The sequence below is a fragment of the Carcharodon carcharias genome, chromosome 18, assembly GCF_017639515.1.
Source record: "Carcharodon carcharias isolate sCarCar2 chromosome 18, sCarCar2.pri, whole genome shotgun sequence".
Lineage (NCBI taxonomy): Eukaryota > Metazoa > Chordata > Chondrichthyes > Lamniformes > Lamnidae > Carcharodon > Carcharodon carcharias.
The window spans coordinates 102,328,580-102,354,058 of NC_054484.1; the positions used below are offsets into that span (position 1 = coordinate 102,328,580).

The window sequence follows — 25,479 nt, forward strand, 5'->3', positions numbered from 1 at the left end:
CCATGTCGGCGGAACCCAACAATACTAAGACATATGCTTAAAATTCCATATCCAGACCATCAGACAAATGAAGAGGTGCTTGAAATTGCAAGAGCAAAAAGCTTTAAAATGTGACATCCAGAAAAGAAAATGTCAGTAATTTGGCCACTTGATCAGAGCTGGAAGACCACAGAGATCCCTTCCATAGGAAAAAGGGGAAGGCAGCAGAAAGAGTGGTTGACCTAGGTTGAGTTGGATGTTGGACGTCAGAGTGGTTGCAGACAAACTGCAGTGCACATCTGAGGATAGCACAAAATAGACAAGTGTGACATACCATGACAGTAGATCCCCTAGAAGTAGTAGCTATGAGCAGAGAGAGCAATCCCTGGTATTGTTTTGGTGAATCTGTGCTGAACACACTTCAAAGCTAAATATTTTTCCTACAGTTTGGTCCTAAAACTGAATACAGGTCTCCAGTTTGGGTCTGAGCAAAGCTCTGTACACAGACATTTAACTTCCTAACACTTGAGGTAAAAGCTAATATTTCATTAACTTTTTTTGCTTATTTTTATACCTGAACATTAGCTTTTGATAATTTATGTACATGGGCACTTAAATCCCTTTGCTCATTCACAACTCCAAGTCGCTAACTATTAAGAAAATATTCCGATTTCTCTTTCTCAAGGAAGACCTCCCATTTCCCCACATTGAACTTTATCTCCAATAGTTTTGCGCTCAACCCAACAAATGTTTTCTGAAAGTCCATATAGTCATAAATAGACTCTTCACAATCTATCATGCCTGTGACATCTTCAAACGAAACCCTTAGATTTGTTCAGGCATGGTCTTTACAAATATATACAGATTATTTGATGAATTCATTCAAGTGCTCGATTAATCTGTCTGAGAGATGTTGGTAACTTCCCCATAGTTGATGCTGAACTAATAAGTCTGTTGTTAACTGTTTTATCCCCTCACTCTCTTCCTAAATGAATGATTTTTACAAATTTTCAAATCTGATGGCAGAGTTTGTGAATCTCTGTGAGCTTTGAGTAAGTAAGACTGGTGTATCTGCAATTTCTTCTCATATCGTGGGGTGGAAGCTATCCACTGCTGAAGCTTTACCTACTTTAACTTCCATTATCATCTTCATTATCATTTTTCTTTAGCTTCTAATTCCACTAAGTCCCTTTGACTTACTTACAGGTTCCCTTGTAGCAGTTGTTTTTTCCTCTTCCTCCACTGTGAGAACAGTTACAAAACACTCATTTAACAAGCTTCCCATTTCCTTTTAGTCTTGCCTGCATCTGCCTTTCCCCTTACCGCTTTTTAAAAAATTCTCTTTGTGGGTTGTGGGCATCGCTGGCAAGACCAGCATTTGTTGCCCACCCCTAATTGCCTTGGAGAAGGCAGTGGTGAGCTGCTTTCTTTACCCGCTACTGTCTACTGGGTGGGGGTTCTCTCTCAGTGCTGTTAGGAAAGGAATTCCAGGATTTTAATCCATTGATAGTGAAGGAATGGTGAGATATAGTTCCAAGTCAGGCCGGCACAGGGCTTAGAGGGGAGCTTGCCATTGGTGGTATTCTATGCATCTCTTGTCCTTGTCCAATCTCGCTGGTCGAGGCTGGGGTTTTGGAAGGTATTGTCAAAGGAACCTCAATGAGTTGCTGCGGTATAGCTTGTATATAATACATACTGGTACCACTAGGCATCAGTGGTGGAGGGAGTGAATGTTAAGTTGGTGGATAGATAATTAGGTTTGATGTTTTTGTTCATATTTTGTTTTTGCACCTCAGTACTTTTTTTATATAGCCCTCCCAGTCCACTGGATTTCCACTTTTCCTTCCACTTGCATAAGTCTTTTCTTTTGGCATGACACTGTCTTCTGCTGCTGACCATTTTTGCTTAATTCCATAAGCAGAGCTTTTTGTCTTTTAGGGGCATGTACTGGTTTTGTGTTGTATCATAGCCATCTCTGAATATTTTCCACAGTTAAACTATAGGTTTTCCCATTAACAATTCACCACAATTTATTGTGGTCAATTCATTCCACTTTACTTTAAAGTTTGCTTTATTTAAATTTGATTTGTGGCTCTCACTTCTCCCTCTCAAACCTAATATTAACTTCAATCATATGGCCACTTTTGCAAGGTGTTCCCTTACTGCCAGGTTATTAGTTAATTCCAGATCATTATTTCTCATTAAATCTAAGTATGGCATGTTCATTCATCAGTTCTAAAATACCTTGTTTGAGAAAACAGTCCTGAATATATTAGAAATCTTTGACCTTACTACTTTAGCTGTTGTGTTTCTCTCTCTTTGAAAATTAACATTCCATAACTACCTTGTTTCTGCTGTTTCCATCATCAGTTTTTATACTACAGCCACTGTCCACCCTCATTCCATCACCTGTCATCAGGAGGTCTGTAGGCGAGCCAGGGAGAAAGATCATGGACTCTGGTGCTTCTCCTGTTTCTGGGCCCCTTATCTCACCACCTTTTAAGGAATGGTGAGATATAGTGCCAAGTCAGGCTGACACGGGGCTTGGAGGGGAGCTTGCAAGTGGTGGTATTCCATGCATCTGTTGCTCCACTACTGACCGAGCTGGCTGAGTCCTAAATGACATAGCTTCTAGACTGGATCTGTGGCAGGTGGTGAGGGAACCAAGAGGGAAAAACATACTTGACCTCATCCTCAGCAACCTGCCTGCCACAGATGCATCTGTCCATGACGCTATCGGTAGGAGTGACCACCGCACAGTCATTGTGGGTTCGAAGTCCTGCCTTCACCTTGAGTATACCCTCCATCATGTGTGGCACTATCACCGTGCTAAATGAGATAGATTTCGAATAGATCTAGCGACTCAGGACTGGGCATCATGAGGCAATGTGGCTTAGCAGCAGCAGAATTGTACTCGAACACAATCTGTAACCTTATGTCTAGGCATATTCCCCACTTTACCATCACCATCAAGCCAGGGGGATCAACCCTGATTCAGTGAAGAGTGCAGGAGGGCATGCCAGGAGCAGCACCAGGCATACCTAAAAATGAACTGCCAACCTGGTGAAACTATAAAACAGGACTCCTTGCGTGCCAAACAGCATAAGCAGCAAGTGATAGAGCTATGCGATCCCACAACCAACGGATCAGATCTGAGCTCTGCAGTCCTGCCACATCCATGGTATGAATGGTAGTGGACAATTAAATAACTCACTGGAGGAGGAGGCGGCTCCACAAATATCCCCATCCTCAATGATGGAGGAGCCCAGCACATCAGTGCAAAGGATAAGGCTGAAACATTCGCAACAATCTTCAGCCAGGAGTGCCGAGTGGATTATCCATCTCGGCTCCTCCGGAGGTGCCCACCATCACAGATGCCAGTCTTCAGCCAATTCAATTCACTCCACGTGATATCAAGAAACAGCTCAAGGCACTGGATACTGCAAGGCTATGGGCCCTGACAATATTCCGGCAATAGTACTGAAGACTTGCGCTCCAGAACTTGCCGTGCCCCTAGCCAAGCTGTTCCAGTACAGCTACAACACTGGCATCTTCCCAGCTATGTGGAAAATTTCCCAGGCACGTTTAGTACACAAAAAGCAGGACAAATCCAACCTGGCCAGTTACTGCCCCATCAGTAAAGTAATGGAAGGGGTCATCAACAGAGCTATCAAGCAGCACTTGCTTAGCAATAACCTGCTCACTGATGCCCAATTTGTGTTCAGCCAGGGCCCCATAGCTCCTGACTTCATTACAGCTTTGGTTCAAACATGGACAAAAGAGCTGAACTCCTGAGGTGAGGTGTGACTGACTGCCCTTTACATCAAGGCAGCATTTGACCAGAGTGTGGCATCAAGGAGCCCTAACAAATCTGAAGTCAATGGGAACCAGGGGGAAAACTCTCCACTGGGTGGAGTCATACCTAGCACAAAAGAAGATGCTTGTTGGATGTCAGTCATCTCAACTGCAGGACATCACTGCAGGAGTTCCTATGGGTAGTGCCCTAGGCCCAACCATCTTCAGCTGCTTCATCAATGACCTTCCTTCCATCATAAGGTCAGAAGTGGGGATGTTCGCTGACTGTTGCACAATGTTCAGCACCATTCTCGACTCCTCAGATACTGAAACAGTCCATGTCCAAATGCGGCACCTGGACAATATCCAAGCTTGGGCTGACAAGTGGCAAGTAACATTCGTGCCACGCAAGTGTCAGTTAATGACCGTCTCTAACAAGAGAGAATCCAACCATTGTCCCATGATGTTCAGTGGCATTACCATCATTATATTAATCCCCTACCGTCAGCATCCTGGGGGTTACCATTGACCAGAAACTGAACTAGACTAGCCATATAAATACTGTGGCTACAAGAGCAGGTCAGAGGCTAGGAATCGTGCAACGAGTAACTTACCCCTGACTCCTCAAAGCCTGTCCACCAACTACAAGGCACAAGTGAGGAATGTGATAGAATGCTTCCCGCTTGCCTGGAGGAGTGCATCTCCCACAGCAGTGAAGAAGCTGGACACCATCCAGGACAAATCAGTCTGCTTGATTGGCACCACATCCACATTCACTCCCTCCACCATAGATGCACAGGAGCAGCATGTGTACCATCTACAAGAATTCACTGCAGGAATTCACCAGCACCTTCCAAACCCACAATGACCAACACCTAGAAGGATAAGAGCAGCAGATAAATGGGAACACCACCACCTGGAAGTTCCCCTCTAGGTCACTCACCATCCTGACTTGGAAATATATCGCCGTTCCTTCACTGTCGCTGGGTGAAAATCCTGGAACTCCCTTTCTAACAGCGCTGTAGGTGTACCTACACCACAAGAAGGCAGCTCACCACCACCACCTCAAGAGCAACCAGGGATGGGCAATAAATGCTGGCCCAGCCAGCAAACTCCACATCCCATGAATGAATTTTTAAAAAAACCCTCCCCTCACACCCCTCGAATGCCCAGAAGTGGGAACTATAGTCACAGTGAGGCGGAACTTTCACATATAGGTTTGGCAAAACGTCTTGGCTTATGCCGCTATTTATAAAGCCATTGAAAGCTCAGGTTTCAGTATGATACACTTTACAACCATGGCTTTGTCAGACAATTACACGCACAGACCAGCATTTTTATTTCCATCCCTAATTGTCCTGGAGAAGATGGTGGTGAGCAGCTGCCTTAAACTGCTGCAGTCCATCAGGTACACCCATGGTGCTGTCTGGCAGGGAGTTCCAGGATTTTGACCCAGTGACAGTAAATGCTGATATAGTTCCAAGTCAGGATGTGGCTTGGAGGGGAACATGCAGGTAGTGGTGTTCCCATTCATCCACTGCCCTTATCTTTCTAGGTGGTAGAGGTCATGGGTTTGGAAGGTGCTATTGAAGGAGCCTTGGTGAGTTGCTGCAGTGCACCTTGTAAATGGTACACACTGCTGCCACTGATTATCGGTGGTGGAGAGAGTGGATGTTGAAGGTGATGGATGGGGTACCAATCAAGCAGGCTGCTTTGTCCTGAATAGTGTCAAGCTTCTTGAGTGTTGTGGGAGCTGCACTCATGCAGGCAAGTAGAGAATATTCCACCACACTCCTGACTTGTGCCTTGTAGATGGTGGACAGGCTTTGGGGAGTCAGGGGGTGAGTTACTTGCCACAGGATTCCTAGCCTCTGACCTGCTCTTGTAGCCACTGTATTTATATGGCTAATCCAGTTCAGTTTCTGGTTAATAGTAACGCCCAGGATGTCGATGGTGGGGATTCAGTGATGGTAATGCCACTGAATGTCAAGGAGAGATGGCTGGATTTTCTCTTGTTGGTGATGGTCATTGCTTGGCATTTGTGTGGGGTGAAGTTTACTTGCCACTTATCAGCCCAAGCCTGGATATTGCCCAGGTCTTGCTGCATTTGGACAAGGACTGCTTCAGTATCTGAGGAGTCATGAATCATGCTGAACATTGTGCAATCATCAGTGAACATCCCCACTTCCGATAAAAACAAAAAACTGCGGATGCTGGAAATCAAAAACAAAAATAAAACAAAAACAATTACCTGGAAAAACTCAGTTCTGTCGAAGAGTCATGAGGACTCGAAACGTCAACTCTTTTCTTCTCCGCTGATGCTGCCAGACCTGCTGAGTATCCCCACTTCTGACCTTATGACGGAGGAAGGACATTGATGAAGCAGCTGAAGATGGTTGTGCCTATGGTGATGTCCTGGGACTGAGATGCTTGACCTCCAACAACCACAATCATCTTCCTTTGTGCTAGGTGTGACTCCAGCCAGACTCTAGCCACCTGTGCTTCTTTGAACCTGGCCCTATGCAACATCCAGACAGTAACAACCAAAATACTTGAACCTCAAGCACCATGAACAATAATTCTGTGTAGAAATGAGAGTATATTGAAATAACAGTGACTTATCCTATTGCAGTATAACTCCTGGTTTCACATCCAAGCTTAAAAATGGCAAAACCTTCCATTAGATTAGCACCAACCAATTCACTTGCAATAATCCACACAAGTTGGCTCTGTTAACAGAGAAATTACACTTTACGTTGTGGTAAAATTTTTCCCATTTTAAATTGAAACTAACCAAACTTATAAATGCCTAATGTGATACATATAATAGGAGACCAAAGTACTGCAGTAGCTGGAAATCTGAAATATAAACAGAAAGTGCTGGAAGTACTCAGCTGGCCTGACTGCATCTATAGAGAAACATTGGGGGGAAAGGACGTTTTACCTGGAATGGCGGGTTTTTGCACCATATTGTCTCAATCCCACCTCATTAATTTTGCATTCCCGGGAGAGACACCAGGTTCTGGTGAGGTGTCCCCTGTTTTCCCCACCCTGCCATCACCTCAGGCCTGAGTAAACCAGATGCCATATTTAAAAGCTGCCCCTGCAAAGAGCTAGCACTCTTCAAGGGATAGGGAGCTGCTGCGAACTGATGGCTACCAGAGGGAGGAAACATGCTGCCCCCAGATTTCGCAACAACTCCCTCAAGCTCATACTGGGCACAGTAGAGGCCTGCCACCATGTCCTCTACCCCTGCTCTGGGCGAAGGCCAGCAAGCAAGGTCACCAATCCTGCATGGGAGGTAGTGGCAGCAATGGTCAGCGCTAACATTCTGCAAAAGAGGACAGCTACCACGAGCCGAAAGAGGATGAATGATGATCTCCATTCTACTAGGGTAAGTCACTCTTCTCATCACTCTCAACTCTCACTCTCACAAACTCATCGCACATCCACAAGGATCTTATTCATTACCAGTTCAAGGAACATCACCACTCACACTCTCACGCACATTTTCATTTGCCCTGTGAATTGTGTCCTCATCCTGTCCATGGGGCACCACTCAACACCACACATGCCAGGCGTCCTTCTCATCTAGCCTGGCAGATGTCCTGCTTACACTCTCCATCTATATTCATGTAAGATAAGCTGGCACAACAAAAGGGAGAGGTTGCAGACTGGTGGAGGAATGCCTGACATCAAGTTCCCCACAGACTTTGGAAATACAGTCACCCAGCTGGTCAGCAATGATCTAGACCATTCATGTGCTGATGGTGAGGTTGGCGGTGCTCAACTAAGTGAGGATCCAGCTGTGCAACACCCATTAGACAACCACGTCACTTCCTGTTCCACAATGTCCTGCCAAGCACTAATCATCTCCCCTTTTACAGGCATATCTGGGAAATAGCCGAGGGGGTTCATGACCCAGGTCCTCGACTCAAGCCCCAAAGAAATGTCAAGAAGAATCTGATGACACCCCTCATTGAAGATCCATTACAACGCTCACCCACACCCTCCACTACCGCAGAGAGAGACACCTTGGTGGGACCTAGCTTGAGTTGCCTCGTGATCACAGCTTGGTGGGCATATTGCGCTTTCTGATCCACAGCAGGCAGTGGCAGGAACTTATCAGGTTTCTGGCATTCGGAGGACTGCTGGAGACCAGAAATCTGCTGAGCCTCAGTTGCTGGAGCTGCAAAGGCAAGCCCTGAAACATCAGGAAGGGATGTCTGCTAGATTGGAAGGCACGATGGAGGAATGCGCCTGCCTTCGATCAGATATAGTGCTAGCATGCCAACGCACTGAGGTCAATGCTGGTAGGATGGCAGCCGCCATGGAGGCCTTGGTCCAGATCACCACTCCTGCACTGCTGCATGGGCTGAACTCCATCACTAGTGCTATAGTTGGCTTCCAACAGTGTTGACGTGAGAGGAGTGGGGGGGCAGCTTGATCTCACTTCAGCTTCTTCTCAAGCAGTCAACCAGGGAAGAGGATCAGCAGGTGTACACCCTGGAGCCATCCACCCAGGTGACTCCAGGAGTGTTGGGCCCATCCAAATCCCCTCTTCCTGTGACCCCTCCAGCTCCACAGGCCGAGGAGGGTACCACTGCCGCACAGCAGGACCCCGAAAGCAGGCCAGGGCCCTCCAGGTTTCAGCCCTCCAGAGTTCGCCTGTCAAGGTCGTCACAGCCAGGACATAGCAGTCAGCAGGCTGCCTTCATCTCCGCTGTGGATGTCAGGGGAGCACCGAGACGCAGTGGCAGGGTTTAGAAGGTGTAGTTGCAAAGCATGGGCACACATGTTAATCACTTGTACATAATGTTCATTATTGTAAATAAATTCCCAAAAATGTCTCCTTGCTATGGCTCCTTGTTCTGATGAGCAGTGTTCATGTCGCTCAGATATGAAACCATGGTCCCTGCACAAGATAAAGACCGGGCCTCTCCCGTGTGCTTTGTGCAACCTTCCCAATACACTGATGGTGCACCTTCATTGTCACTGGACACTTCAGTCATGCCTGCACCTCGATGGGGCTTATCATTGTTGCCAGAATGTCCAGGGCCGGCAGCACAGAATTCCGTCATTCCTCTGTGCTCTCAGCACCTTTTGAGGTGTGGCTTGTTCTCCATCTCTTCAGCATCTGTGTCAGGTAACAGCGTGGTCCTGAAGGGTTCAGCTCATGAAGGATGTCAGAGGATCAGGAGAAGTTAAAGTTTCCCTGCTGCATTTCCACGATATGACCCTGTTCACAGAGCGCAAGTGGTCTTCCATCAGCCAGACACGAGTCAGACATTCGCATAAGCTATGTGAGGATCTGTGGAATGTCCTCCTGGAATGTAGGGACAGTGGCCATACACTGCATCTCCATGACAGCAGGAGCCTTATCACAGAGGGTAGGTGCGCTTCCATCAGCCAGACAGGAGTCAAACATTCATAGATGCAATGTGAGGATCAATGGTGTCTCCTCACTGCATGTCATCCTCATCCTCCATGAATCTAGCAGCTATGAGGGTCTCCCGAGAGCTGCCTCATCTGGCCAGTGCGATGGCCTCAGCGCCATCATCCTCGCCTTCAAGGACCTCCTCAATCCCACCCCTGTCGATGTTCTCTTTATCAGCGGACACATAGAGCACCTCCATCTCCTCAGCCAGTTCCCTTCCCCTTTGCAGCGCCAGGTTGTGAAGGGCGCAGCAGGCGATGACGATGTGTGACACCCTCTGTGGACTGTATTACAGGCCTCCACCAGACTGCTCTAAGCACCGGAATCTCATTTTCAACATTCTGATGGTTTGCTCCACCAAAGTGCAAGTTGCAGCATGTGCCTCATTGTACTTTCGCTCTGCTGCAGTCTAAGGCCACCGCACAGATGACATCAGCTACATCCTCTGCTGTAGCCCTTGTCCCCAAGGAGCTGACCCTGCAGCTTCTGTGGACCCTGGAAGATGTTAGGGATCTGAGACCTCCTGAGAATGTAGGTGTCATGGGCACTCATTGGGAACAGTGAGCAGACCTGTAAGATGCATTTGTGATGGTCACACACCAGCTGAACATTTAGCGAGTAAAAGCCCTTGTGGTTGATGTAGTAGACCGCTTGTTGCCATAGGGATCTCAGCCCCACCTGAGTGCAGTCAGTGGCACCTGTGGGAGACCTAAGATCTGGGCAAATCCTAGCAAATTGTGTGCCTCCACAAATATGGCATCCATGACCAGCTGGATGCATTTGTGTGCAGAGACTTGCTATATCTCAAAGAGGCCACCTGTGGAGCCCTGAAAAGAGTCAGTGGCATAAAAATTGAGCGCCACAGTCACTTTCACAGCCACTGGCAGTGGATGGCCTCCATGTCCACATGGTGCCAAATCCTGCAGCAGATTGCATTTGTAACCAACTAGTTTTCTGGACATGCGCGGTCTTTGACAACACTGGTTCTTGTTCATCTGCAGGAATGGCGAGCACTGTCTATAGACCCTGGGCCTAGCTAGGTACTGACCAGTGACTTGCGCAGGAGCCCAACCTGTCTCTTCTTAATGGTGCATCTCCTCTCTCTGTCCAGCCAGGCACCTCTGACACTCTCTCGTCCTTCATTTCCGCTCCCTGTAAGCCATGAAGCATACAGCTAGGTCACCAGACTCCATTCTCCTGATGTACCCCTCCTGCAAGATGAAAGAGAGGGAGAGATGCATGGGTGTACTAAGAACCTCTTTCGGTTAAATCTGAAGGCCCCTTAACACATCCCAGAGAATGCTGGCCAGCACTTGGATGGGCAGAGTTTAATGCACTGCACTGTTGCCCGAAACCCCACCTGACCGATTGCGGCAGCTTTGCCCATTGGACTGCATGCTGTGCATTCAGCTCAAGCACAGACATACTCCTAACCTGCACTGCAAGACTGTGCTGTTAGCTTGAACCATGGGGGAGACTTGTCAAAAGCTGAATGAAGACATTGCAATGGGCTTTGAGCGCTTCCACCAGTGACTAACTGCTCCTTGGCCAGCTTTCACAAGAAGATTGTACAACTTACTCAGTCATCGAATTGTTCTGCAGTCCACTAAAACGATCATTAGTTTGCACTCTGTGCCAGAGGAGTGGGGTGAAAAACCCTGAAGCATTTGTGGCATTTACATGCCTCTGCATTACTTGAGTGGGTAGATAAGCTAGAGGCCCAACTCTACACATGTTAATGTGGCTGCGCCTGAACTGTCTCGGCTGTGGTGGAAAGGCCACTTTATTCAAGGTTTCCCTAATGCAGGCTGCTTCCCTCCCCCCACCCTGCATGTGCTTGTGCAGTACCATCAGACTAGGCTGCCCACCCACCCCCCCCCCCCTCCTCCCCCACCCCACCAAACTCACCTCAGACACAGTGCAGCCCTTGCACCCCCATTTCGCCTCACTGCGTGCAGCCCTTGCCCCATCACCGCATGTCAGCCAGCCAGGAAAAAGTGACTTGCTTGTGCCCTCGCCTGAATATGTGGTGCCTCAACCTTGAAGTTCAACAGGCAACCCTCACAAGCGCTGCGCAACGTTAATATGCACTCACCTCTGAATTTCCCTTGAAGTTCACCTTGCCAGCTGCACTGCTTTTAAATTCTCTTGTGAAACACATCAGCGTTCCAGCAAGCAGGGCTGATAATGATACGCAGATGTATTAAAATGCCGTTCCTGATGTCTGGCGGCTGGAAACGCAGCCCGCCATGACACCTGACGCCAAGGGGAATGGAAAATTCCGCCCATAGTCAGCACTTCAGGTCCAACACTTCCCATTGCTATTGGAGCAAAAATAACCTCTTTTGCCAGTCCTTTAAAAAGCTACCAGACTTCTTGTGAGCCTCTCATTCCCCTTCAAGAAGAAATCCAATAGCAGCTGCCTGAGATCTGGTTTGGCACAACATTAAACATAAATTTCACAAAAAGAGTTAGGTATGGAGAAAACATAAACAACAATGTCAAAGCAATAAATTGATGATTAAAAAAATGAGTAATGAATAAAAATAACCATTAAAATGTGCCAAGCAGCAGAGCTAACTAGCAGGAGGAGGAGTGGTGTGAGTACAATAGCGTAGAGTAGGGGAAAGTGCATCTGAGGCCCCCTGCATCCAGAAGCTTGTGCGTGCATGTGTGTCTGTGGTGTGTCTGGTGCACTCCCAATCTGAGTTTGTTGTCTATCTCTCTCTCACTTATTCACACTCACTCTCTCACACGCTCTCTCTCCCCCTCACACTCACTTCCTCTCTTGCGCACACGCATGCACGCGCGCACACACACACACCCACAACCCTGACTCTCCAGCCCCGTCACGGGCAGGACCCCCTGCGTGTGAGGCGGTGCCCCAGCCAGAAGTACATTGACTTGCGGCGGGACTGGAAGATTGCGGCGGCGGGCGGATGCAGAAAACCCCACCAACAGTCACTCACTCTCGCACATTCGCTCCCTTTCTCACGCTGGCTGCCACTGTCAGACACTCACTTTCGCACACACCCACCCTTGCGCACAACTGCTCTCACTGTTGCCCGCTCCTGCACACGCTCGCAACCCGTGAACCTGCAATGCCCGTTTTCTATTACTTTGATATTCTTTCTATTTCAGGGTGCTCTAAACCGCACAGTCTATGTCCTGATACATCTTTCACAACCAGCGCTTACTCACCTCCAGGCCCTGGAGGTCTGAGGATTAATATCACTGAGGAGGAGTTCGGGATGGATGTAAAGGTGGCAAGACACACTCCTTCTGGGCCCTGTCTAACATTCCAGCTGCCCAGGGTGTCCTTGTTGTTACAACCGCCTTTCCTTCTGGCTTCCCTGGCCCACTCCTCCATCTTGATCCCTGTAGTCCTTTAGTGGGCCTGCGTGGGAGGGAGACAACGCAGCCATGGGTGGAATACACCATCCAGAATGTATCTTGCTGTAACTTGGGCTCTCACTCCAAACCTGCTTATATTACAAAACTTTGTCCCGGAGCAGAGACCCCACTGCGCACTTAACTGCGAACACGTTGAGGCGGGCAGGCAGCCACTTGAGAAAGGGGGCAGTGCTGCCCAAGGCTGGGCCCCCCAAAGGCACAGGCCCCAGGCACTAACACCATCTGCACCTCTCTCTCCCGGGCAATGTCTATAGGCAACTCTTTCTAGTCTTGCATCCTTTGCTTTTTTGTTAATATGCTGCTTTCGCTGCCCATCACCCTGACTGATTCTCATTTTTATCACTAATTCTGCTTTTTAGCAACATTACTGCTCCCCTCCTTTCTCAATTTCCCTGTTCTTTTGATAGATCCTATACACTGAAAGATTTAACTCACAATCATGCCCAGTTTTAAACACAACTCCTTAGTGACTATTATATCATTCATGCTGGATGAATTATTTTAATTCACCTCTTTTGTTTTTTAATGCTACATCCATTTGTGTATAGAACTTGTATTTGGGAACACAAATGAATGTGGAATAGTAATTATCTACCACAAGCTGCTTCTAAAGTGTTTGGAGGAAATTGTTCTCAACTTTCTCGAGAACTGGAATAAGTCATGGCATTGTAGGGCATAGAAAGAGGCCATTCAGCTCATCAGGCCCATGACAGCTGTCTGTAGAACAATTCGATCAGTCCCATTCCCCCACTCTATCCCCATAGCCCTTCAAAATTACTTCCCATCCAGTTTCCTTTTAAAATTATTCATCACCTCCATTTCCACCATCCTTGCAGGTAGTGAGTTTCAGGTCATTACCAACCTTTGCATAAAAAAGCTCACTTCATTGGTCTTGCCCCAAAACCTTAAATCTGTATCCCCTAGTCGCTGTATGTCTTGATCCAAAACTTTAAACCTGTATCCCCTAGTCCATGTACAATGAGCTAATGAAGAAAACTTTTCTTTGTCTTCCTGATCTAAAACTGTCATAATCTTGTACATCTCTATAAAATCTCTCCTCAATCTCCTTTGCTCCAAGGAGAACAAACCCAGCTTTTCCATGTATTTAAAATCCCTCCGTGGAACCATTCCAGTGAATTTCTCTGCACCCTCCCAAGGTATGCATAAATACTTTCTAGAGTGTGGTGACCAAAACTAGATGCAATACTGTAGTTGTGGCCTAAGTAGAGCTTTGTTAGGTTCAGCATAACTTCCTTGCTTTGAAGCCGGAGATCTCAAATGCTTGCTTAACTACTGTCTCAACATGTCCTGCCATCTTCAAGGATCTGCGCACATAGACCGTAAGGATTCTCTGTACACTCTTTAGAACTGTATCATTAAGTCTTTGTTGCCTATGTCCTATTAAATTCCATCTGCCACTTTTCTGCTCATTCTGTTGACCTATGTATGTTCTGTTGCAGTCAATTGGTATCACCAGCACTGTTTGCCACGCCCCGAAGGTTGGTATTATCGGCAAATTATATTATATGTATATATAAAAAATCAAAAAAGCAGTGGTCCTAGGGGAACACCAATGCTTATCATTCTCCAGTCTGAAAAACAACTATTTACTGTTTATTACTTTAAAGTTCTTGATAGAAAGTTCAGAGGGGAAGTAAAAAATCAAATAAGGGAAGCAAAGAGAGAGCATGAAAAGTGAGTGGCAGCTAACATAAAAGGGAATCCCAAAGTCCTCTATAGGCATATAAATAGTAACAGGGTGGTAAAACAAGAGGGGGGCAAATTGGAGATCAAAAAGAGGACTTAAGCATCGAGGCAGGAGGCGTAGTTGAGGTATTAAATGAATACTTTGCATCTGTCCTTGCCACGGAAGATGCTGCTCAGGTCATGGTGAAACAGGAGTTATTTCAGACACTTGAAGGATTTAAATTGATAGATATTAGATAGGCTGTCTGTATTTAAGTTGGTGAGGCACCAATGAGATGCATCCAAGGATACTGAAGGTAGTGTGTGTGGAAGTTGTGGAGGCAGTGGCAATAATTTTCTAGTCTTCCTTAGGCTCAGGGTTGGTGCTATAGGACTGGAAAATTGCAAATGTTACACCCTTGTTCAAAAAAGGGTGTAAAGATAAGCCCAGCAACTACAGGTCAGTCAGTTTAACTTTGGTGGTGGGGAAACTTCTAGAAAGAGTAATTTGGGACAAAATTAAGAGTCGCTTGGAAAAATGTGGGTTAATTAAGAAAAGCCAGCATAGATTTCTTAAGGGAAAATCATGTTTAACTAACTTAGAGCTTTTTGAAGAAGTAATTGAGAGCGTTGATGAGGGTAACGCTGTTGATGTGGTGTACATGGACTTCCAAAAGACATTTGATACAGTGCCACACAACAGATTTGTAAACCAAATTATAGCTCATGGAAAAAAAGGCACAACAGCAACATGGATACAAAATCGGCTGAGTGACAGGAAACAGACTAGTGATTAATGGATGTTTTTTTCTGACTGGAGAAATGTTTTTAGCACAGTTCCCCAGGGGCCAGTGTTGGGACCCTTGCTCTTCCTGATGTATATTAATGATATAGAGCTTGGTGTACAGGGCACAATTTCAAAATTTGCAAACGTTAAAAACTTAAGCTTTGTGAACTGAGAGAAGAATAATGTAAGAACTTCAAAAGGGCATAGACAAGCTGATGGAATGGCAGGACAAGTGGCAGATGAAATTCAATGCAGTGTGTGAAGTAATTCAGTTTGGTAGGAAGAACACAGAGACACTATAAAGGGTACAATTCTGAATGGGGTGCAGGAGTAAAGGGACCTGAGTGATTATGTGCATAAGTCGTTGAAGGCGGCAGGACATGTTGAGAGAATGGTAGATAAAGTATACATTATCGTAGGCTTTATTAATAGGTGCATAGAGTACAGAGGAAGAAGGTTATGTTAAACTTATATAAAACATTGGTTCAGCCTTAACTGGACTATTGTGTCCAGCTCAGAGCGCTACACTTTAGGAAAGATACGATGGTATGAGAGACAATGCAGAAAAGATTAACAAGAATGGTTCCAGGGATAAAGAACTACAGTTATCCACCTAGATGGATTGGAGAAGTTGGAACTCTTGTCCTTGGAGAAGAGAAGATTGAGGAGATTTGATAAAGGCATTTAAAATCATGAAGGGTCTGGACAGAGTAGATAGGGAAAAAAACGTTCCCACAGTGGAAGAATCGAGAACGAGAGGGAACATTTAAGGTAATTGGCAAAAGAGGCAATGGAAACATGAGAAACTTTCTCATGCAGAACGTGGTTAGGATCTGGAATGTACTGCCTGACAATGTGGTGGGGCAGGTTCAATCGAGGCATTCAAGAGGAAATTGAATTATCAACTGAAAAGGAAGAATGCTCAAAGTTTCAGGAAGAAGGCAGGGGAATGGCATGAGGTGAATTGCTCATTCAGAGAGCTGGTGCAGACACGATGGGCTGAACGGCCTCCTGTTTATAGCAATTCTATGATTTACCATTTCTGTTTTTAATAAACATTTTTTTATCCAAGCCAATACTGACACTCCTATTTAATGAACTTCAGTTTTGTTAACCAGTCTTTTATGTGGTACTTTGTGAAATGCTTTTTTATAATCCATATAGACAACATCCATTGCATTCTTTTCTTCAACCTTCTCTTACTACTTCAAACAATTCAAATAGTCAGGCACAATCTGCCTTAATTAACTCAAACTTCTCCAAGTGCCTGTTGATTTTCTTCCCCTGATTATTGTTTCTAAAACCTTACCCACCACTGATGTTAAATTGACTGCCTTGTAATTACTACGAATATCCTTGCACCTTTTCTTGAAAGGGGTGTCACATTTGCCAGTCTCCAATCCTCTGGCACTTCCCCCATATCTAGGGAAGATTGGAGAAGGGAAGGTTCACAAAAGATAAAAACGGACAGTAAGAGCTTCCTTAAGTATATAAAAAAGAGAGGCCAAAGTCAATATAGGCTCCTTAAAGAATGAGGCTGGGGAAATAATAATGGGAAACCAGGAAATGGCAGAGGAGTTGAATAAATACTTTGCATCAGTCTTCATGATAGAAGACACTAATAGCATACCAAAAATCCTAAATAATCATGGGGCAAAAGGAAGGGAGGGAATAAATACAATAACTATCACAGGAAAAAAGCTGTAGGGAAACTAAAGGGGCTAAAGGCCCATAAGTCACCTGGACCTGACGGGTTGCATCCTAGGATATTAAAGGAAGTAGCTACAGAGATAGTGGACACACTGGTAGTAATTTTCCAAGAACTCTTAGATTCTGGAAAAGTCCCAGAGGATTGGAAAACTGCCAATGTAACACCCTTTCTCAAAAAGAGAGGGAGACAAAAAACAAATAACTATAGGCCAGTTGGTTTAACATCTGTCATTAGGAAAATGTTAGAGTCTATTATAAAGGATATAATAGCAGAGAATTTAGAACTGCATAATATAATCAAGCAGAGTCAGCATGGCTTCATGAAGGGGAAACCATGCCTGACAAATTTATTAGCATTCTTTGAGGCGGTAACAAGCAGGATAGATAAAGGAGAACCAGGTGGATGTAATATATTTGGATTTCCAAAAGACGTTCGATAAGATACTGCCTACAAGGCTACTTCAAAAGATAAGAGCCCATGATGTTTGGGGTAGTATATTAGCATGGATAGAGAATTAGCTAACTAATAGAAGACAGAGTTGAGATACAGGGGGTATTTTCGGGATGGCAACCTGTAACTAGTGGAGTGCCACATGGATCAGTGCTGGGGCCACAATTATTTACAATATGAGGGAAATGCGGATGACACAAAAATATATGTGAAGGCAAGTTGTGAGGATGACACATACAGTCTACAGAGGGATATCAACAGGTTAAGTGAGTAGGCAAAAATTTGGCAGATGGAATATAATGTGGGAAAATGAGGTTATGCACTTTAGCAGGAAGAATAGAGGAGCTGAATATTACTCAAATGGAGAAAGACTTGAAGGAAGCTGCAGCAGAGAGGGATTTTGGGGTCCTCTAGCATGAATCCCAAAAATATAGCATACAAGTGGAATGCTGGCCTTTATTTCAAAGGGAATGGAGTATGAAAATAGGGAAGCCTTGCTAAAATTATACAAGGCACTAGTTAGACCCCACCTAGAATACTGTGAACAGTTTTGGTCCCCTTATCAAAGGAAAGATATACTAGCATTGGAGGTAGTCCAGAGAAGGTTCACTAGGTTGATCCTGAGTATGAGAGGTTGAGTAGGTTGGGCCTGTACTCATTGGAGTTTAGAAGAATGAGGGGTTACCTTATTGAAACATAAAAGATTCTTAGGGGACTTGACAGGGTAGATGCTGAGAGGTTGTTTCCTCTTGTGGGAGAGTCTAGGACCAGAGGGCATAATCTGAGTGAGGGGTCGCTCATTTAAAACGGAGATGAGGAGGAATTTCTTCTTCTCAGAGGGTTGTTAATCTTGTGGAATTCATTATCACAGAGAGCTGTCAAGGCTGGGTCGTTAAGTACTTTCAAAGCTGAGAAAGACAGATTTTTAATCAGTCAGGGAATCGAAGGTTATGGGGGAAAAGGCAGGAAAGTGGAGTTGAGGATTAGCAGATCAGCCATCATCTCTGCCATTCAGACTCGATGGGCCAAATGGCCTACTTCTGCTCCTATGTCTTGTGGTCAATCAGAATTTTAGTTCAACTTCATTATTTTTAATCTAGCAGCCATTCAAAATTTGGGATGGTTCAAATATCATTTCAATGTTGTAAAATTGTGATGTGATGTCCTTTGGATTTCAGGTTTTTTTTTAAACCACAATGAAATGACATTAGATGATGCGCATCCAATACTTTGGCTTCCATTCTTGGTTCCGTGCCAGCCTGTGGAAAATAGAGTAGCACTTTCAAATGTTTCTTTTCACAAAGTCAAAGTACTGTAAGGACAGCATACTTCTGAAGTAACATTTTAGTGAAATGATTGAATACTATGTTGACTCTTGTGCCATCACAGCTCAATTTAAAGTGCTGGGTGAACCAAAAATCAGTAGAAAATGGTCAATGACTGCAATTGTATTGAATACTTCAAAAAATTAAATGCTTTGAGAAGCTGAAATTAAATTTTGCTATCAGAAAGGGTCACAAAAACATCCACACAGGTGAATCTTTTTTTGACTCAAAAGCCAGCTGAATTGAATGTTATCCATAGTGGAAATGTTTAGACTCGTGTTCATGTTAAACCTTTTTGATGTAGCTGCAAGTTCTACTACTGGACCTGACCTTCATTCGACAGAACGCGAATCCCCAAGAACTAGTAGCAAAGATCCTTCCACTTGGTCTATTGAAGAAGTCATGAAGTTTGTTAGGGAAGCAGATCCCCAGGCTTTAGCACCACATGCAGATCTCTTCAGAAAACATGTAAGTATTTTTCAGAGCTATTTGGAGATCTTTTTGAAGCCCGTGTGTTTAAGTCAGCCTTGCATTCGGGCTAGAACCTGTGTTGTCTAAACATAATTTAATGCTTTACCATTTGTATTGTGGTATATTACAGGAAATTGATGGGAAGGCATTACTTTTACTGCGAAGTGACATGATAATGAAATACATGGGGCTGAAGTTGGGCCCAGCTTTGAAGCTTTGTTATCACATTGAGAGATTGAAGCATGGAAAATACTAACAGAAGATAATATTTTCTCTTTCATCAACTGATGGAAATTTTGATCCTGAAAGCCACTGAAATCCTCTTTGTTATGTGAAATAATTTTAGGATTTCTCTTGAAGAGGAGCGGTTGTATTGCTATTTAATATGACTTTTAAACCAAGAAAAATGTACAGTTTCATCCTGCAATGTAGTATTTGAAATGGGTCTGTATTTTAATGTCAAAGGATGTATGTGTAAGTTTCATTTTTTTTTGTACTTCAAATAACAAGGGTGCAGAAATGCTGAATATTATGCATTTATGGTGTTTCTGTACATGCTTTTGTTAACCTTTTGACACAGTTGAGTCTGCTGTTAAACACACGTACCTTTCATTTTTATCTTTCTGGTGTTAAAATGCAGTAGTGTTACAGTGTTCCATTCGCAGGTTTCTGTTAATCCATAACTGCTTTTAGTCTCCTGGTACCAAAATAGCTAAAATCCAAAGGATATCTGCATCAGGATTTTACTGTACTGAAATGTTTATGCAAAGCTTCTAGATTACTAGAAGGATTTTTTGAGTGAACAGGTATTCTTGCCTCAGCAAACCCTGTGACTATTCTTACCTGGCTCTTCCTATGCTCCAGTGGAGCAATCAATCTTGTACGTATGATTTTTGTCATATGATCAACCAGGCTATACTGTCACCCTTGAAGGGATCAGGCAGTGGTTTACACTGTTATGCAGTAATTGAAAACTAGACCAGCACAATGTTTTGGAAGGTTATCTTAAAGACCTTTTACTGTTTGTACATTTATACTACGTTCTTACCCTCAATTTTATTTTTTTGTAATTTGTTGACTGATAATGTATAGTCAACTAGCCATGTTTTTTACACTGTGAGACCTAACATACTGATAGTAAACTGTGTTACTATCTGTGCCTGTGAAAAAAATTAAATCAGGGACAAGAATGTAATATCTACTAGCCAGTAACAGTCTGAATGTATTTCATAAATAAGTATGTTAATCGGAAGAAATGACTATTTTACATAAGTATGTAGTCTGGGAAAGTAGAGATTTTATTTTGTTGCTGGTTTCCTTTTTATACAAGGTAACTCTCTCTCTTAGTAAGAAAACTATTTTTTGCATAGGTAATGACATACTTATGGAAAAAATGTTTTATGCATAATGGTTAATAAACATTTGGTAGTTATATAAACTTATGTATGATACTTCAAGTGTAGTCATGTTATAATTTAAATACCATCGTCTCATCAGTGTTTATGAACAGTCCCATTCTTGGTGTTAACTGCACATTTCTCTATTGCAACTCTAATATAATGAGCAATAGTCAAAGCACTGTACATAATACAGCATCTCGGCAAGAAATAAATGATCTTGGTCTGTTTTCAGTCTTGTGTTTTTCTATCTCTGGCAATTTATACGTCTGACAAATAGAATAGTATGAGTGCTTTGCTGAATGTGACATTAAGAATATATACAGCTGCCTGAAACTAGGCATCTATTAAACATACCACTGTATCAACAGCTGCAGAATTAGATATAATTACAATCTCTAATCTTGTGCCCTGGAAGATAACTCATTCCCTGTCACTATCAAGCTTGGAGACCAACCTTGCTTCAATGAGGAATATAAAGGAATGTGTCAGGAGCAGTATTAGGCATATTTTGGGATGAGGTGCCAACCTATTGAAGCTACATCACAGATATCCTTAACCAGAGCAGAGTTAGATTTGGTTGGGAGTATTGGGGAAATCAAGTTAACAATTTGCCCAGAAAGGCAACTGGGAAATGCTGACTCACCTAGTCTAAAGGTCAAGCGATGAACTGTACAAACTTGCAAGCCAAAACCTGGAGCCAAGATGGATGATAGTAGGTTCCTAGGAGCAAAATGGTGGCAGTTCTCCAGTCATATTTGCTGATCTCAAAATAAGTGACTCCACCATTGTGCTCAACACCCAAAGCACCAAGCTTATGGACGGCACTAAATGGTCCCACAATCAACTGATAGTGGAAAAGCTCTGTAGACCTACCACATCTGGTCAAGGGTGATGGTGGACAATGAAGTAAATTATGAAGAAGACAGCATGCATATCTCTAGGCTTAACCATGGTGGAGTCCAGAACACAGCAGCGGAAGAAATAAGGCTGAAGTGCTTGCCAACATCTTAAGCCAAAAAATCCTGCGTGAATAATTCTCCTTAGCCTCCTCTGAAGGTTATGAACATCATAGATGTCATTGTCCAGAAAATTTAGTTCACTCCACATGATTTAAAGTAGCGCAATCACTGGACAACAAAAAGCTATAGGCTCTGGTAACATTCTAGCTGCAGTGCTGAAGATGTACACGCAAGTAATGGATTGATATACATCATGTTTGTGCTAGTGAAAGAATGTTAACTGCTCTCTTCCCCTCGTCAAGCAATTCTAGTTCAACTTTGATACTAGCAAACAAGGTATCATCCAGTTATATTCTATGCTCAACGAAAAGGGCAAATTGAATTAAATATGGGCCTAAACAGCTTTTGTTAATTATTAGCAATAAAAATCAATAAACCCATTGAGTGGTGCCTACTCATCAATAATTCTGATGTTAGTTCAGGTTATGCCAGAATTACCTGGCTTCAGACCTCATCCAGCCCCGATCAGGCAAAGATTGAAGAGCGTAATGACAGCAGAGAGGTGAGAAATATTGCCCTCAACATCAATGAACATTTATCTGAGTAAGACACCAAGTAGCCCTAACAAAACTTGGGTCAAGCAGACCACGAGCCCAGGCCCCTTTCTCCCTGCCTCCCCCCACTCCTACAACCACATCCAGAGGCTGGAGTCATGGCTGATCCACAAGAAAATTGTCAAGTAGGAGACCAACCATCAGAGCTTCCTAACATTGCTGCAGAGTTTTTCAAGGCAGCAACCGTGGCCCATTGATCTTCATTTGCTTCATCAATGACTGTCCTTCTGTTGTAGTAAGGAGTGGAATTGTTGTTTGATGATTCCAGTATTTAAATCTTCACAACTTCCCTCATAAACCAGCTAATACAGTCCACAGCAAAGTCCAGACAATAGGCAAGCTTGGTCTGACAAGTGGCAGGTAAAATTTGATCATCTCCAACAAGAAGAATCTAGTCTTCGCTGACCTGCAGTGATACTGTCATTGTCAACTACTGCCTTATGGACTACAGCATAAAAGCAAGTCATTCAACCTAACTGGTCTATGGCAGCATTGCATACTCCTAATCAGGCACCTCACAGTATTTACCTCTTCTCAACCAATCCAACTCCCTCATGTATACATCAAGCTTTCTGAAATCTTGAATGTCACCATTGGCCACAAGCTTACCTAGTCATGTCAATGCTGACTACAAAGGCAGAGGCTGAATGCTGTGGCTCAGTTTCTGACCCCTCAAAACCTCTTTGCCACCTGCAAGGCACAAGTCTGGTTTGTGATGGAATATCCATCACTTTTCTGGTTGCAACTGCAACGATAAACTGGAAACCATCTTGAGACACAGCATGCTTGATTAGTGAAGTTACTATCAAACTCAACATTGACCCCTTTAATCACCAACAATTCGTGACTGCATTGCATCAAATCTATAAGATGGGCAACAGCTACCTATCAAATTTACTTCAACCACATCTCCTGCAATCTCATTGCCAAAAACATTAACAATATTGTAAAATCGCTGCTGCAAGTTCCCCTCAAGTTGCAGATTGAACCAGACCATTCATGATCTTAGTATACATAGCTCAGTTTCAAAATGCTATATCCTTTCCATCATAAAGACAACTTCCATTTCTGTGGCACTGCTTGTCTCAACCTCATTGTCACTGAAACACATACCCATCTTTCTCACCTCCAGACCTGATTATTCCAAACTGTGCTTACTACCTTGCCATCCATCCTCCACTACTTGTCCTGCCCATACCAATCTAATTGTCAATCACCTCTGTACATCAACCATATTCTTGTTGACCTATTTTGACTTCCCATTGCTCCAAAGTATTAGATTTAAAATCCTTGTCTTTAAATCACTGCATGCTGTTGCCTCACTGCATCTATATAATCTCGTCACCCCCTAATTTTCCCTGTTCCTCTGATTCTAATTTTTTGTGCAACTCCCTCCCTTCACTCCAAAGCTGGATCCGATTTGTTGGAATTCCTCCCTGACCTTTACCCTCCCTAATCACTCCCTGATTTGGTAGCCATCTTCTTTGTCCTTTACTGTGCAGTGCCTTGGGGTGTTTTTCTTTTGCATTACTTGTATTAATATTTGTATCCTAATGGTTACTACAGCTTACTGTCTATTTGCTGTGTAAGGTAAGTTTTTATCATGTGTTAAGATTTCTTTTTCACTTCACCCACCACCCAGAAATTTGATTTGCCTTCATTCAAATCAGTAAATGTTGGCTATGAGTTAAGGGAAGTTTCTTTGACTAACACAAAGTGGGAAGTGGTGTCCTGTAAGGATTCATGCTGGACCATGATTGTTGAACATATGAATAAATGATCTGAATTCAACTGGATGTATGTCAAAATTCACATACCAGATTGGTGGTGTTGGTTGGGGGGGGGCGGGGGGTGGAGTGTGTGGGCGTGAGGAACAGTGCAGAGAATTGCACCAAAATACAGAAAGACATATACAGGCTAGCCAAGTGTGAGGTAGCTCATTTTTGGAGGATGAATAAGGAGGTCAGTTAGCTCTTGGAAGGTAAGAAATTAAATGGGGTGGAGGAGCAAACAGAATGTAGAAATGTAAATTGCGGGTAGTAGTACAAATTGATAAGGCCATAAAGAATGCGGAGAAAATACTGGCATTCATTTCTAAGGAATAGAATACAAAAGAAGTGAAGTAATTTTAAATCCCTGGCTAGACCATACTTGGGATACTGTGTGCAGTTCTAGTCCCCATATGACAAAAAAAATGAAGCATTGGAGAAAGTGCAGAAAAGATTTACAGTACAAAGATGTTACTAGGATTGAGTGGATGCAAAGTGTGAGCAGGATGGGACTTTTTTCTCTGGAAAAGAGACTAAGATGAGTCATAAGAAAGATATTTAAAATTAAAGGGTTCGATGGACTGAATGTGGAGAAAAAGTGGAACACTGCCACATGGTGTGGTTGAAGCATATTGCATTGATGCATTTAAGGGAAACTTTAAGAAGAATTGAGGGAGAAGGAAATAGGTTATACAGGGGAGGGCAGAGATAATGAGAGTTGTAGCAAGCTTGTATGTAGGATAAATATGCAGGGGTACGAGGAAAAGACAGGGCAATGGCACTAGGTCATAATGCTCATTTGGAGAGCTGGTGCAGACACGATGGAATGTTAAAATTCTGTGATTCTGTAAATAGTAGCTTTGATCATTTGGGCCGAATGCCCTATTTCTACGTTCTAAATTCTTTGTAAATAATCAATCACAACATATAAAACCTTAAGCTGTGGGTAGCAATTAAAATAGCTCTAAGATGGTCACTGTAAGCAGATTACTTTACTGAATTAATGGTAAATGAAGTGCCATAGTGGTCCTGGCCTTAATAACGCATTAATGGTAAACAATTGGTTTTCAGACTGGAGAGAAGTATTTCAGTCATATTTCCCTGAGGTTAGTATTAGGACCACTACTCTTTTGACATACATTAATGACCTGGACTTGGGTATACAGGACACAATTTTGAAGCTTGCAGATGGTACGAAACCTGGAAATGTAGTTAACCATGAGGTGGATAGTATCAGACACAGATGGACTGGGGAAATGGGCAGCCACATGGCAGATTAAGTTTAACGCAGAGAAATGGAGTGGTACATTTTGGGAGGAAGAATGAGGAGAGGCAATATGAATAAATGGTACAAATTTCAAATTGTGCAAGAACATAAAGATCTGGGGGTGTATACACACAAACCTTTGAAGGTGACAGGATAAGTTGGGAAGGCTGTTAAAAAAGCATGTGGGATCTTTGGTTTTATTAATAGAGGACTATAACACAAAAACTAGGAAATTTTGCTAAACGTTAATGAACATTTGTTAGGCCTCAGTTTGAGCATTGTGTACAATTCTTCAAGAGGCCTAATCAGAGATTTGTAAAAGTTTAGCATCGCTTCCTTGATTTGTATTTACAAAGCTAAATATGCCATACACTTTAACTGCCTTCTTAACTTGCCTAACGTTGAAATATTTACA

At 43.6% G+C, this 25,479-nt stretch overlaps 1 protein-coding gene across 6 annotated transcripts in view; it reads left to right on the forward strand.

The window, feature by feature from the left end:
• Positions 1–20,682, forward strand: part of scml2 (Scm polycomb group protein like 2) — a 172,658-nt gene extending 151,976 nt beyond the window's left edge. For 4 of the 6 annotated variants that reach the window (XM_041211751.1, XM_041211752.1, XM_041211747.1 and 1 more), the window contains 3 exons: positions 14,086–14,124; positions 18,889–19,052; positions 19,186–20,682. In XM_041211751.1, coding sequence (XP_041067685.1) covers positions 14,086–14,124; positions 18,889–19,052; positions 19,186–19,311 — 329 coding nt within the window. In that variant the 3' untranslated portion in view covers positions 19,312–20,682. The remainder of the gene's footprint in view (positions 1–14,085; positions 14,125–18,888; positions 19,053–19,185) is intronic. The other 2 variants (XM_041211749.1, XM_041211750.1) reach the window with 1 other exon arrangement.
• Positions 20,683–25,479: the final 4,797 nt, after the last annotated feature.